The sequence below is a fragment of the Coffea arabica genome, chromosome 6e (genome assembly GCF_036785885.1).
Source record: "Coffea arabica cultivar ET-39 chromosome 6e, Coffea Arabica ET-39 HiFi, whole genome shotgun sequence".
Lineage (NCBI taxonomy): Eukaryota > Viridiplantae > Streptophyta > Magnoliopsida > Gentianales > Rubiaceae > Coffea > Coffea arabica.
The window spans coordinates 14,080,966-14,096,544 of record NC_092321.1 but is presented as its reverse complement, the minus strand read 5'-3'; the positions used below and the strand labels follow the sequence as shown (position 1 = coordinate 14,096,544).

At 37.1% G+C, this 15,579-nt stretch overlaps 3 protein-coding genes and 1 pseudogene across 8 annotated transcripts; all 4 read right to left on the bottom strand.

Moving 5' to 3' along the window:
* Positions 1–308: 308 nt before the first annotated feature.
* LOC113694552 (nudix hydrolase 23, chloroplastic-like) lies at positions 309–5,085 on the bottom strand. Of its 5 annotated transcripts, none has more exons than XM_072055374.1 (7): positions 4,581–5,081; positions 3,357–3,488; positions 2,053–2,129; positions 1,786–1,921; positions 1,536–1,676; positions 1,386–1,444; positions 309–694 (listed from the first exon to the last, which is right to left on the bottom strand). In XM_072055374.1, the coding sequence occupies exons 1-7, from the start codon at positions 4,929–4,931 to the stop codon at positions 634–636; spliced, it is 957 nt and encodes a 318-aa protein (XP_071911475.1). In that variant the 5' UTR covers positions 4,932–5,081; the 3' UTR covers positions 309–633. The 5 variants fall into 5 exon arrangements, with proteins under 5 accessions (XP_071911475.1, XP_071911476.1, XP_071911477.1 ...); XM_072055375.1 differs by lacking the exon at positions 309–694 and adding an exon at positions 720–1,011; XM_072055376.1 differs by lacking the exon at positions 309–694 and adding an exon at positions 720–862.
* Positions 5,086–5,352: 267 nt separating this feature from the next.
* Positions 5,353–6,180, bottom strand: LOC113696421 (protein RETICULATA-RELATED 3, chloroplastic-like; annotated as a pseudogene).
* Positions 6,181–7,225: 1,045 nt separating this feature from the next.
* Positions 7,226–10,214, bottom strand: LOC113694889 (uncharacterized). Its single transcript, XM_027213790.2, has 7 exons — positions 10,054–10,214; positions 9,529–9,555; positions 9,357–9,449; positions 8,996–9,089; positions 8,338–8,503; positions 8,160–8,214; positions 7,226–7,581 (listed from the first exon to the last, which is right to left on the bottom strand). The coding sequence occupies exons 1-7, from the start codon at positions 10,204–10,206 to the stop codon at positions 7,507–7,509; spliced, it is 663 nt and encodes a 220-aa protein (XP_027069591.2). The 5' UTR covers positions 10,207–10,214; the 3' UTR covers positions 7,226–7,506.
* A 472-nt stretch (positions 10,215–10,686) lies between these two features.
* On the bottom strand, positions 10,687–15,018 carry LOC113694887 (uncharacterized). 2 transcript variants are annotated; one of them, XM_072055371.1, is made up of 7 exons: positions 14,793–15,018; positions 14,295–14,339; positions 13,347–13,439; positions 12,154–12,292; positions 11,772–12,057; positions 11,586–11,640; positions 10,687–11,010 (listed from the first exon to the last, which is right to left on the bottom strand). In XM_072055371.1, the coding sequence occupies exons 1-7, from the start codon at positions 14,910–14,912 to the stop codon at positions 10,936–10,938; spliced, it is 813 nt and encodes a 270-aa protein (XP_071911472.1). In that variant the 5' UTR covers positions 14,913–15,018; the 3' UTR covers positions 10,687–10,935. The 2 variants fall into 2 exon arrangements, with proteins under 2 accessions (XP_071911472.1, XP_071911473.1); XM_072055372.1 differs by lacking the exon at positions 14,295–14,339.
* Between the last annotated feature and the right edge of the window lie 561 nt (positions 15,019–15,579).

Here is a 15,579-nt window from a genome sequence, read left to right as displayed (position 1 = left end):
AAATTATGAACTCAAACTTAAGTGCGTAGTCACATAAAGGGCAGTTCTGATTCTCATCGGACTTTGGACTGCAAACTGGCAGTTTCGATCCTACTTCAATGCACCGTCACCTTTTCACCCGTCATTTACTTGAATATACATAACCCTTTTTCTGGCCTCTCAAGTAGGGATAGGTATCCTGCCCTTCAGATTTTATGTCAATAAAGTTTTGCTATATGATTATATCAAGGCATAAGAATGAAGGTCTTAGCAGAAAATCACATAGGCATGACAAGATTATCTGAGTAGGAGAAGATGGAAACAGGACATTTGCAACAGAAGTAGTTGTATTTTGTAAATCCAGAACTCCGCAGAAAATGCGGAAGGACCTTGTTTTGAGTTGATATTCCTAATAGATGTTCCCTTCAGCATGCTGTCCGAGACTAGGAATACATCCGCACTAGAGGGAATCAAATGACAGTGATTTTACTTTTGAATTGCATAAAATACAGGAAATTTTCGGATACTGCTTTACTTGCTCATCATTTACAAGTTAAAACAGAGGCGCATCAAAATATGTACAACAGCAGTGGTTGCTGCAGCAATGAATCTCAGTTGGATCTGCGCAGACTTATCAACAAAAGTTACACACAATTAGGATTTCATGTGATCATCAAGCGTGTAAGCATAAATTTCAGAAGGGCTGGTCCCAGGCCTGTCAACAATCAACAGGAGAGAAAGAATGTTAAAGCTCTTGAGTTATCTGAATAAATATACCTGATAAAACAGTTGGAGTGAATTAGCCACAATGCTAACCAATTCAACTACTAGACCATCTTAGCAACTGCCTTGAGATGAACTTCACAACATGGTTTTGTACTATCTGGAATCAAGACAAGGCATGAAGACAAAGCAAAAGAAAGAGAACACTAAAAATCCACAGGATTTTCACTGTTAAGTGAGCCTTTTTTCTATGCGAGCACAATAATTTGCCTCTCTCTTGCCATCACCACTCAAACACGAGTTAAGTTGCTGAAGGAAGAACAGAATTCTGAAATCAATCGCTTTGATGCCCTCTCAAATAAGAAGACAAGGTAGTTATCAATTATAGAATGACAACAACAAATAAGCTCCCCCCTGGAGGTCCCTTCTAAAATGCCATTGAACCTAACAGCCTTTTACATACTTCTCAACCACACTAGGACAGTGGACATTGTCAAATGCGGAACTGAGCTGGTTGATTTACGCTAAAGATGAGATACAGGAGCCACATACAAAGAACTTTCATAGTACCAGGAGTTTGATGGCGATGATGTCCTATCTTTTTCTGTTTCTCAAGCTTACAACAAAGTGACAGCAGAAACACCAGAAAATGAAGAAAGCAAATTAAGAAAAATGAAGAATACCTTTTGTTTATAATGCCATAGTGAAACTTGGGCTTTCCAACCTGTCGATCTTCAATGTACTACATTAACAAAAAGTAAGAAATTGAGACAACTGCAGATTGAAACAAGTATTTGGAGAATGAAATTCTTAGTTTTGGATCCAGATCATACCAGTTTTAAGGTAACCAACATCGATGAAAATGCCAAGGAATCAAATGGAATATCATCTAGTGCAAAGAGCCTGCACTCTGATGATTCTTGACCTGGTGAAAAGTGGGGCCTCCTCAACTTAGCTAGAAAAATGATGTATGTCTGTTTCAAAGAAGAGGCAATAATTACTCTGACAAGTAGATAAAAATACAGCTATAATTACTGTGGCAAGTACATACAAATACAGCTTTAACAGAGATTTTTTTCTCACCTGACCTATAAGAGGTATATCCAATTGTGCAAAGGGGGACAAAATATCCACTTCTGCATTTGCCTCTTCCCATGTTTCCCTAGTTGCACCATCAGCAGCAGATTCGCCCATCTCCATGTAACCAGCAGGAAGCGTCCTATAGGAAAGAAAACCAAAATCAAATTAACATCAAAATACTCAGCGATTAAACTTGTGAGACCAATTAGTTAAAGAACTATTTTAATACAAAAAAGTTCATGATGAACTAGCTCTGATCTAAGTAAATACCAAAGGCCATATGATGGTTGGATCTTTCGCCTGCATAGCAGTATCTTATCCTCATGCTCAATCAAACAACCTACGACCTAACATTTAGCAGTGAGAAAGTAGTCAATGAAAATAACCAAAACAAAAAAAAAAACCAAAACCTAGGAGAAAGTTCTAGCTTTATGTCTAAACAGTCAATTAGAAAACCAGGATAGATCATGAACAATAATGTTCATATTGCATAGTCCTACACATCAAAAGACTCAGCTAACATCAATGTAAACATCATATTTCTTTCATTTCCAACATTTAGAACCATCTACTGCTTATCTTGTGATTGGTCAGAAGAATCATTCAAGCCCACAAATAGTACAGAATACCATTCTCTCAATGTATCCAATAGAGATATTTAACAAGTTTTCCAATTTTATTTTGTCCTAGACCAACACTAGTTTTCCAAGAAAGCAGAAAATTCCTTTTCAATTAAAATGTGGCATGGATTTGGAAGCAATTCATTCAAGAGATCCTGCTAAAAATTACCAAAAAGAAAGAGGAACAAAGGCAAACCATGGCGAATTAACACGTAGATTTTTTTTTTTGGGTATCAGAAAACTGTCCATCTGATTAGATCTTATCATCCAGAGAGTATGTAAGATTTAATTCTGCATTTGCTAGGTCAAAAAAATCATGAAATAGTTCCTACTAGAAGACGATCTATTTTCATTAATGAATCATCACCAAAGTTTACAGTTGGCAGTTCTTGCCAGGACTATCAGGTTGAGCAGAACATGCAACTTAATAAAACCTAATGCTTTATCCTACTAGATTCTGTTTTCTCTATGCATCTGGTCCTATTGCCAAATGCATGCAAATTCCAACAATGGAAAGACACTGAACGATGAAAAGGTTGAGCCTTTTTTCCTTTCCTTTATGGAGCAAGGGAGCAGGAAATCTAGCAAGAAACAAGTACCCTGGAATTGCCACTACCATATATCAAAACGAATCAACTCAAATTCTGTCACTAACATATATCAAAACGAATCAACTCAAATTCTCCTAATCAAACCAGAACTTTAAGTCTTTGGTACTAAGCTCACTTTGTACACCTTAAGTACTTTAACTAAGTACTTATGTATTGACTCCCTGCATAGCTTGCTCTCTTTAGAAAATTACCAGGATAATATTTCTATATTACATATTTGTAAACTAACACAGTTGTTATAAAAGATGCTGAAGCCTAGTTAACTAACTTGAAATCAAGTTAAGAAACTCTAGAATCTTCTGCCTGTAGTATTTATTTAAACTCAAAAGTAGTTAAGTTTTACCATTTTTGGGTTCACGTATGCAATCTTTCCGCAAACAGTGCAAACTGCCCTCATATTCTCCTCTCCATTTGGTATCTCATGTTTTGTTGGGCCACCACATGATTGACAGAAATTGATCTTGCGGGTGCTGCCCTGCACATGGCAATATTGAGATTTGCGCAAACAAACATTCAAGATAGGATGGAAGATGGAAAATAGAGTAGTACAAGTAGCACTCTCACCATGACAATGAAATATGTTCCATAAACCTCCAGTCATATGCACCAAATCTGCTAGTTCTAAAATCTACATTTTATTAGTTCTAAAATTTACATTTTATTAGCTTCACTACCACATGTTCAATATCCGCATGTAGGACATATGCCAATGGTTGCTCTTTTCTACCCACTGATTTTGAACTGGGGGGAAATAGATATACCTATTGCATCACCAATTTAGAGCCCTTTTTCAGATCTACTTACTGCCACAGAAGATATCAACTGAGAAACAAATAGTGACAATAGACTCCAATATTCAGATTAGTTTCCTTAATGTATCTCCTTTTCTTTAATTTCCAGCAAATGTCCTGTTAGAGATATCGTTATTGATTGCTCTTAAGGACCATGTCAGATGAGATCCATGAATATGGAACCTCACCAAATTGAAACTGCTATCTCTTCATTACAAATCAATACAATTGTGATAATGTCAATGTTGCAGACAAAGATTTAATTGATGTGACCATGGTAGAGTCTGAAGGTATAAAATCCCAAACTAAAGTACCAGTTTTTCGTAACTTGAACGCCTTTTTGTCCTTAATTGAGAATCATGATTACCGACATTAAGGCTTATTCGGTAGATATCATAAAAGTGGAACAATCAAAGTAGTGAAAAATAAAACGTATCAAGATAACAACACCATAAGAGACATACCCACTCTACATTTTACTAAACCCAAAAATCTAATAAGCAAAAAATATTCAATTTGAAGATAAGGTCCTCAAATAACAAGACCTGCATATTATCAAACAATGTCCACCCAAAACAAAGACGTGGCAACTACTTCAATCATCTGAAGAAAATGTCGCATTCAACAATGCACAAACCGACAAAACAGCCAAGAAAACTCCACAAAATCCAGTAAAATTGATGTTGTCAAACATCCAAGAAAACCAGAACGCGGCAATGCAAATTAAATGCAAGAAAGAAAAAAACAAAAGAGAAAAAGACAAAGGGGAATCTCACAGTTGAAGAGTGAATTGTAACTGATGATGGTGATGATGACGAAGTGCCATCGGGCGGTGATTCATTATGAGCAAGAGACATCCCAGAAACTCTGAAATTGCAGAAATAGCCCTTTTGATTGTACTTGTGAGCTGGAAGAAGAAATGGGGAGGTTGATTTTCTTGATGATAATGAGATTGTTTTGGGGGCTATGGATGTTCTTGAAATCAAAGAAAACCCACAAGCACAACTGGGATGGAGGAGGATTGCCTTCTTCTTCTTCTTCAATTTCAATCTCTGGGAGAGAGAAGCCACCAACCCAGACGATGAAGCTGAAGAACATGAACCAAGAATCGGTACGGCTTTTAGCATTATTAGCTAGTAGGAGCGTATTACTGTACTAGACTAGGACCCTTTTTGGGATAGTCATTATGCACTATATTTAGCATATATATTAACAATGGTAATTCAGCAAGAAAATTAAAGAAAAAACCCGGAGTGATTGGATAGACATGAGAAGTGGAAAGTGGCCCGGCTTTGTTTGGAAAAAAAATTTTAAAGAAAAATCAGATTAGCATATTTGAAGCAATTTCTTAAAGAAAATTTGATACTTTTTTCGGCAAACATATTTTTAAATGGGAAATTTGTCAAATTGGTCCCTAACATTTATCAAAAATACTTTTTTAGTCCCTAACATATAAAATCAGCCAAAATTATCCCTCACATTTAAATTGTGATCCAATTTGATCCTAATGCTCGTTTTTGCTTATTTCTCCCGCTAAAAATAGCACGCCTCTCTCACGTGATCATATTTTTAGGGGCAAAATCGGAAAATACATTTCATTACCAGTTGAAAGTAAAAGGATAAGGGACCACTTGACTTTGTCAGCAGGCAAAGCATCTCCAGCTACAACACCACCTTCCCGGACACCCACCTCTTCCTCCTTGACTAGTTGTTGTTGTTCCAGCTCAGCAGCAGCGAAAGACGGAGAAGGAGGAGGAGGAGCAGCAGCAGCAGCCGCCTGTGATCTTGTTAACTTGGCCAGTATGACAAAAGGCATCCTTCCAAGGACATTGTTTAAGCACCTCAAAGCGACGACGGAGCTTTTGAAGAGAAAAGAGGAAAGGCCCTTGGCAAGCAGAAACTCGATGCCGTTGAGCGCTTGGTATTTGAAGTTGCTGCTGACGCCTATGTGGATGGCCTAGGTGAGAGCGTTCAAAGGCGTCGGAGGAGGCTTGTTGGGGGTCTGGAAATTGGGATCCATCTTCTTCCTCATCTTGATCAGGGCATTGGAGATGGCAGTTCCCACGAGTACGGCGGCAAAGCCCACGGCTGCAAAAAGGGTGCTTTTGTACACAAAAGTCCCCATCCGACTGAACACGCCGTAAGTCCCCGGCTCGAACATGTGGCTGAGAGGACAGACGGCGAAGATGGAGGGGAGGCGGCCAGAAAAAGAAGCGCCCCCAACCCCTGCGGTGGGTGCTAGGAGATACATGAGCAGGAAATTAAAAATGGAAAGGACGACGAGGGTGGAGAAAACGAAATTCAGTTCATTAAGGCCGAAATTAGGACGAGATGCCATGTTCCCAAGCACGCAGGCCGTCATACTCTACAGCTTTGTCATCGTCATGATCATCACTAACATTTCCAATTTATGCTTAGTAATTAAGGGATGCAATTTAGGATTTCTTGAAACTGTAATTTGAGGGGGAAAGGTGAAAAGGGGGTGGTGGTCCCCTATCCTTTTACTTTCAACCAGTAATGAAATGTGTTTTCCGGTTTTGCTCCTAAAAATATGATCACGTGAGAGAGGCGTGCTATTTTTAGCCGAAAAAATGAGTAAAAACGAGCATTATGACCAAATTGGATCACAATTTAAATGTGAGAGATAATTTTGGTTGATTTTATATGTTAGGGACTAAAAAATGTCTTTGGTAAATGTTAGGGACCAATTTGACAAATTTTCCTTTTTAAATCACATTTTTACTTTATATATATCAAATCGTTACAGTAATTTTTCTAAAAAAAATCGTAAAAATAATTCAAACAAAGCCAAGCCCCTAGGCCATAAAGGCTGTGTACGTTTGGATCTGAAGGCTTATATGACCCACCAGATAAAAGGTTTTGAACAATCAGATTAGCAATTTCTCACTTTTTTTTTTTTTTGTTCTTTTGCTTTTGTTTAACACATTTAAGATGCTTGTATTGATAATTTTAACATCCGTTGAAATTTCTTAAAGATGTAAGGGAAGAGATAGATTGAATGATTCAGGAAAAGAAATGTAAGTGGAAGGTTCAGTTTCCAATTCGAGCACTCCGAGACTGAACACTCTTACTTGCGCTAAAAAAAAATACTTTTACATACTGTAATACGTGGGTTAAAGAATAAATGATTTCCATTTAGCAGCTTCATTTGGTCCTTTGTTCACGGAGTGTTTCAGTAGTCATATTATTCAGCTAAGAAATGTACAATTTACTTGATATTAATTTATGTTAAGCAACAAATTGATATTGTATCCAAATCATAGCTACAGCTCTGTTTGGATTGAAGATTATTTGGATTTTTCCTTCTTGAAATAATACTCCAGCACTTTTTGATATGTCATATATGTAAGATAAAAGGATAGTTAATAAAAAAAGAAAAAGAAAAAAAAAGGAGGTGATTTGGAAAACATGATTATAATGCAATGAATTTTTTTTTTTTTTGAACAACATATATATATATATATATATATATCCAAACAAAGCTATCGATTTCCACATGATTCCACCAGTATAAAGATCCGGTACCATGGAATTGCATGTTGCAGAAGCTGGAGTACAAATGTGACTTCCAACAACATATTGTACGAAATCTACTCCAAAAAGCCTTGGTGCATGATACCATTAGGCAAACAGATTGGTTGTTCTCTTGATATCTGTCTTATAAACTCTTGGCAAACTCATTCATTTGGAGCTAACATAGTCGCATAAAGATTCATATGCAGCTTTGCAGGACTTGAACTTTTCCTCCGCAACTGTCTGCTAACATATATGTTAGATTAGTCAAGGTACGTGTGGCTGATACTGCAATCCCAATACTGTGCTTCAAGCCAATGCATGAAGTGACTATTTTATGTAACTAGAAGAAAGAAACTAGTGAAGCCTAAAGATGGGAAGTGGTTGGTGTTAAGAGTTTAGAGCCCTTCACATTTTAGTTTCAGAATTCTCTTGCCACCCTTTCCTTTCATCCTTAGCCAGTAAGAGTTGTCACATTTTAGTTAAAGGATTTATGTCAAAGCTTAACTTGCAGATATACTATGAATATTAAGCTTGTCCTTTGATCTGCTTAACGATGATACTATTAGGTTAATTGCCTAACGATAACAACGCTACAGGTTTCCTTCTCTTTTCCCCTCCAAGAAAAGGGGAAAGGGTCAGTGTCTCACAAGGTTGAGTGAATCAATAAAGTTGAAGTTCCAAAGCACTAGGATGTAAGAGTACAAAAGCTTTCCCTCATCTATGAAATTGAAAACCAAGGAAACAAACTCAACAGGTGAGATGATGAAAAAGAAGGAAAAGAGAAAAGATTATGTAAGCAAAGATGCCAAAAAGCTTACCTTAAACAAGCCCTGGTTATGATCTGGATGCCATTTCATTGCACATGCATGGTATCTGAAAAGGAGTCGGATTAAATAATAGGAGAATAACTCTTAGTATTGGGTGAAAATGAAGTATGAGAAGCTGATCAGAAGGATTCTTATTTGTGAGATTATGAAGCAACTGCAAGCAACTTACGCATTTTTAACTTCTTCCAGAGTTAGAGGACCAGAAGCACTCAAACCCAGGGCCAGTCTTTCTGAGGTCATTTCAGGTGTTGAATTATCAGACTCTTTTGGGGGGTCGTCTTTACCTTGATTCTGATTTCTCCAGTTCCAGGAGCTCCAATGGTGATTAGAATTGCCTGGTGAAGTTGTCCAAAACTTCAGTACAGCAGAAGGGCCAAATCACATTGAACAGATAAATTGAATAGTTTATCTCATCTATCTCAGAACAGGAGTCCTGCTTCCGAGATGCTCAAGAACCTCCCCTCAAATCGTAAAATTCATTATTAAACTTTTCTTATTCCTAATTCATGGACCTGAGTCGGAGAGAAAACCAGTTAATATCTCGTTTTATATTATCTGCATTCAGCTTAAGCCCTTTCCATATCCATATCAACATACAGATTATTCTCTTTTGTGATTAACCAATACAAATTCTACCAAATACAAAACAGAGATTACCGTCACTTTAGCATTTGGTTAGTTCCAGATTGAACATTTGAGGCGAAAAATTGAACAATATTACATAGGTAAATGTAATAGTATAGTTGTGTCACAAACTGTTATATCAGATAATGTAGTGCATGATTTGACTCAAATCAATAGGCCGAAGTAGTATCACAATCACTTACTTCCTCCAAAAGCATTGGATCTCGTAGCTTGATAATCCTGTCCAAACCATGAGCTGCTTTGGCTTGAATATGGGGTGTAGTAATAATAATCGTTCTGTCAGTAAAGAAACAAAGACTTGGATGATATTTGCTTTAGTTCAAGCAACAAAAGTACCAAAAATGTAAACCATAACAAGCAGGCTATCCCTAATGTCAAAATTCAAAACCAACAGCCTTCCCAAACACCAAAAAATAAGTCCAAAGACGCACACAATACACCTAAATAGAGGGATAAGTCATTTAAACTTCGTGTAATCCTTCCACCATACAAATAAACAGAAAATATAGTTAAGACAACTTCTGTAAGTCAAACTCAGACAACCTGAACTGGGCCATTTGAAGGTGCACTGGGATCTCGCAGCAGAATTCGCTTCCACAAAGGATTACTGAAGCCTCTCACGAAGTTTTTGTATCTCTGCACAAGGAGAATAAACACGTTACATCAGAAAATAAGGAAAGGTTGAGCAGAATAGAGTAAAGAAAGAAGCTCTCACCCTTTTAGGCGCCCTATAAACTCCTTCCTGCAAAATAAGTACAAGTTACAGGCAAATAAACAACTAGATAAACTCTTGAGTCTGTTCTGACCGCTTTATCTAGTGAAATTCACAACTAACTTCCAGACAGTTCAAAACTCGGAAAAAAAAAAAAGATTACTTGATTCTTTTGCTCTACATGTCTATGCATTGTTAACTTACAATATTTGTTGATTTTTTGGTATTCATATCTTAGAATCATGTATATTCGGGGTTGGTTTGTCATCATCTCATCCCATCTCCCAGCCCTACCATTGTTTAGTTTAAAGAATCAAATAAATCTCCAAGCTTCGTGCTCAGAATATATAATTCCCCGAAGAAAGAAAAGAAAAACTAGTATTAACACTTATCATGAAGGAATAACCATCTATAACAAGAGAAATAATTCAGTAAGATGCGATACTACTAACGAATTCAACAGTGCTACTTGTACGTTTTCTTTCTACTTTTTCTTTTGTACAGGAAATACGAAGGAGAGAGACTGACCGAAGCATAATAGTATGGCCTTCTTCTGCTTGAGAGTGCTGGGGTGGAGTGGAAAAGAAAGGCTTTTTGATTAGCAGAAGTTGGGAGAAATCTAGTAGAGTTCATTACTGCCGGTGCAGCAGGTTTCAAGAGGAACAGCTTGTTCTTGTTCATTCCTCCACAGCTGCTGCAGCCAAATGATAGTAGTATAATTTTTGCATTTAATGCCTGCCTGTAGCTTACCCCTTCCCCAAGTAATTTAAATTTCCATCTTTAAGTTGTAAAGTAACATAAGGTAAAGCTTTTTCCCAGGTAGCTGGCTTTTATTAATTTTCCTTTCTCTGTTCTCTGTCTCTGTTTTATTGGTTTGTTTCAAGATATGATCCTGTTGCCTATTAAGAAACACAATATTAAACTTTGGCCAATATGCTATTAGTCACATGCAAATGAGTAGGAATAATAAGATAGATCCTGATATTAGTTTAACACACATTGTTCTTTTTAACACCAGGCTGGACACAGAAATTAGCACTAAAGAAATACTAGTTATGTAAGAATTGAAATTGCGAAATAGCAAAAAAATTATATGTTCCTTGTTCAAACAATTCTGCATGCAAAATTTACTTGCTGCGTTCAAAAGCATGAGGGCATTAATGAATCTTAAAGCTAGTAGTATTAAACAGAAGTATACACGGGTACAAAGTGAATGGTACAAAAGGATACAAGGAATAGCATACTGTGGAAATAATTGCTCATTGGACACCATGCCTCTCATTTTTCTATGTTGTGCATAATTCCTAACCTAATTCCTAACTTAACCTAAGTACATAGTTATGAATCTTATGATCAAGATCCAATCTGATCTCCTACAAGACTTGATAGATGCCATCAGCAACGGCAACCCTAATTTAGACCGAGCTTATCACATAATGACTGATATGCCGCACTGCAAAGCTTGAACTTCTCTTCTGCCGCAGCCTGTCCACGACATCAAACCACTTGATTAGATCGACAAGAAATCAAACCAACATGTCTGCAGATAATTCTCATGATCATAACCTGAGTATGAAGAATCTAGGAGGTGGAGAAGAGGGGGGGGGGGGGAAGGGGGGAGTAGTTGGACAAGCCAAACAACTAGAGTCGGTGTCAAGATGCATGGACATATCATCAATGAAACTAAGGTGAACAAGGATGCGTTGTTCCTTGGTATCAGGTTCATCAATCAACTAAATTAGTTACCATATTAACAAATTTGTAGTGTGTGAAAGAGGGATGTAAGCATCCATTCCATTGAAAGGCCCAACATCTCATAAACCCGACCAGAGACCTTTGCTATCAAACATCCATAGCTATTAGAATAAAAGAAAAAAATGATAGATAAAAGTAGCGGCTTCATTAAGAGTCAAAGATAGACAATTACTGCCATATCCCTAACAAAAATAATTGCAATGGGAGACAAAAAAAAATGAAGAAGAATGCGAATATTATGAGGGAAAAAACAAACAACAACAACAGCCACCTGAAAATTTAAACTAGGCCAAAAACAGAGATACCTTGTGAGGGCCATGGTGGCGATCTGGATGCCATTTCAAAGCGCAAACTCTATAACTGAAAGCAAGACAGCAGTTTAAGTCAGAAAGACAACATATTTCTACCCATTCAAATAAGATCTGAACAGAAAGTTGCAAGGGGTTGGTAATTCAAGCAGACAGCGAATGAAGGAATCAAATTGAACTTACGCATTTTTAACATCTGTAAGACTTAAAGGACCAGATGAACTCAGCCCAAGAGCAAGTCTATCAGATGTCAGATCAGACTCCAGACTATCAGATGAGGAGCTGTCTTCCTCCTCATCCTGACGCCCCCAATTCCAGTAATGCCTATGGTTATTGGAGCGTCCAAAGGACGCCCTCCACTGTGGTTCTTCATCTATAAAGGAATAGTAGGTGTATTTGTTTCCCCCAAGTGCAGATTTAAAGATGTTCTCAACATCAAAATCATCATCATCTACAAAAAATTGGAATCCTGCCCCCACGTGGATATCAACATGAGAAGCATGTCAGACAGACGTATTTCGCTTTGAAATCCAACTGCAGTTATGTAACAAAAAGGGCGACTTACTTGTGTTCCATGCCTGTTGTCCCTTGTTTCTGGAGTTTCCTTTCTTAGATCTATTACCATTAAAATCCTGTCTAAACCATGAGCTGCTTCTGCTTGCAAATGGATTGTCGTTGTCGTCAAAATCATCAAATTTCCAGCTCTGATACATAGCAGTCATTGTTAGAGAACAAAAATATATCATTGCTGACAATTTAACAAAGTTAAAAGTCAAGGTAATGACACCCAAAGATTAAAAGTTAAAAAACTAGGAAAAAAACCCAAAAATAAGAGGCATGTCTTCAAGAGTACTAGTAAAGGAAAAGAATCACAGAGAAGGATTGAGAAAATTAAATGTAAAAATTAAGTCATCATATATACTTTAGGACTACTAACAAAATTGTCTGTTAGCATAAACCTTTGAGCATACAATAGTGCATGGACAACTGTAGCATGTCATGGTGCATTCAAATTCATGATATTTCTCTATTTACAAGCCAACAAGCTCCTTTAATATTAATTTCTTAGTAATCCTTCAACAAATTTGCAATTCATGTGTAATCTGCACCAGTATACGTGATCCAAATAGTACAAAACATAAACCAGAATCAACAACCATTTTACCAACACAGGAATCTTTTACTCAAAACTTCCAAACTAAGAATCTTTGAACTTGTAAAAAGAATTAGGCACATAAACTTTTTTTAAAAAGGGAAAGATAGAAAGAGCATATCTGCTTCTAGAATCACCCAAAACTAGAAAACAATGGTAAACTAGGAAAGCTAACTCAAAAGACAGATCAACATGACGACCAAGAATATGTCCCCTTGATACTACTACCATTCAGAACACCACTCTTACATTGACATGTAATTTCATCTTTGGCACATGGACATGCATCTGGCTATCTTTTAAGTTATAACATGTACCTAAATGCTCATGCTGCATACTCATGAGCATGCACGTGCAGAAAGTCCCTCCCAGACAGACACACATAAAAGAGGCTGCAATTTCATACTATCCCAAGCTTCAGATAGCATACATGCCTTGACCCCATTGTCAACTCCCTATTTCACCCCTCAAAAAATAATGAATAAAAAACCAAAAAAAAAAAAAGTCTACTCTACAGATAGAATAACAGAAGGAAATTAGGAAACTATAGTCTTGACTCCAGAGAGAAGAAGAGACCAAGAACGCCTTCATTAGTCATTAAAAACCTGAAAAAGGTGCTCAGCAAATGAGCTGACGTTATGCAACAAATCCTGCTTCGAATGTAGCTTCCTATTCCTTCTGGAGTAGCTGCTAAATCTCTACAAAAAAATTTACCATCAGATACACATTTATTCAGAACGATGTAAGTGCGACACAATGCTAAATGTAAGGCTTCGATCACATTAGATCCATATGATTTTGGTCCTATGGAGAAATAAAACATCATTGAAGAAAATCAAGGATGAAGCAAAAGAAACTGATGACAAGACAATACACTAGGATATTAGCAGCCCCAACATGGCAACACAAGATCTTTAGCCAAAAGGCAAACGACTAACAGGTAAAAATTAGCGCCTCATAATCTCTGTCACAGGCATCAATGCAATAAGTGTGCCAAATATCTGCACCCATCTCCATCAATGCTTTATTAATTCAAGGTAATAGCATGACTAGGAATACTACAGCTTATGAGGAAGCTTGACATAATTGCAGACTAGAAATAGATCGTAAAGCAGCCTAGCCTACTCACCGCACATCATCCAAAGAAAGAAACAAATATCTATGGATCTAAAAGAGGGTTTAGACTATTTTTTAGAAGGGTAGGGAATGCATGTAAGAATCAGCTTCAATCTGGCTGTCTTTCCATCATTTTCCTCTGGACACACTCAACTCGCTACACTTGAGCATAAAATGGTTCACTTTTTTCTTTCATGGGTATAAGAGTAATGAATATGGTTCCAGACATCATCCGAAACCATGTAAGTCTCTAAAATCAATGTAGTTAATCTTTCATTTCAAGGACACATCCAAAGAATCAAACTGAAAATGCAAATTATCTCCAATCCCTGATCAATATCCTGAAACAGATGCACACAAGTATTTCACAATAAAAATTACAATTCCACAGCAAAAGGCTACACTTTTTATCGTGCATAAACTTGCTCAAACCGTACAGGCTCTCTATGACTCCTTGATGAGCCCCTGGAATAACCTCCTCCCTGCACATAAATGGTGTAAAAATAGAAACCATTACATCCAAGACAACATTTTTCTACATGAAAATTCAATGAAGAATAAAGGATGATCGATCAACTTGGTCATAGCATCACCAAGACTCGACTTGAATTCCCCTCCCCAACCCCCTAGCGGGTGGCGCCAAAACTACCCCAGGCCACATATGACATCACTAGATTCTTCTGGGGAAAAAAAGAAAAAGAAAAACCAAAATATATTTTAAACATAAGCTGGTAGATATATAATATAATTCACTAAAAAGCACAAATATTTACCAAAATAATCCCATTTCAGACCGTCTAAAGCCATTTCAAAACTCAAAAAAAAAAACTGCTCGGTAATAGCATAAATAGCAAAATAATGTTTGCAAAAAATGAAAATATCTGCCTTTTTCCTTTTTTTCCTATGAGTGTAAAAGAGAGGAGAGAAAGACTAACAGAATCCCAATGAGTTCGTCTTTTTCGTTCCAAAATTGGAGTTGAATGGATGTAGGAGACTTTCTGCTGAAAAGGGTTGGCCCCAGAATTGATTAGTGCTGCTACTCTGATTCTATTCATGCCTAAATTTCAATGGCGATTTTCGTGAATATGCTCTACCTGAAGGAAAAAAAAAGGGAGAAGAAGAAGGGGCAGCAAATATTTGCAGGAAAATGGGCACATTACACTGGTGACTGGTTCGTGAACCTGGAAATCCAGCTGGACCTGGACCTTGCAATTGGTGGTCCATGTTTGGATTGGACTGAAGGCTATGGGCCTGGACCTCTGGACTAATAAAAATTTGCCTAAGAGTAGGTCCATAAACTTTGGAGGATATATTATGTGTGTGTAGGCTGAGTTTAATGGTTGTTTGCTTAAGAAAGAGTGTGGAATGGGTTTTGATTGACTAGTTTTCCCCTATTCTGGGGATCCTATGTAGTTACGTACAACAATTGATGGCTCAGATCTGTCTTAAGAGATCGGTTCGATTTGAAGCATACATTTAAACTTTGCAAGGGAAGATCAAGAATTTTGCGACCCCTTATGACAAATCAGGGGATCAATTGCATGGCATGATTGCACCTGCAACAGCACTAGTCCTTAAATCCCTTTTTCGTATTTCTAATTCTTGTTAGTAGGTAGTTTTTTTATTAGTTAATAAACATTGTGATTGGAAAATTTACATTTCTAGGAAAAGTAACTTTGTAAAATGCAATATTATGCTTTATCGCTAGTAAAATTATAGTAA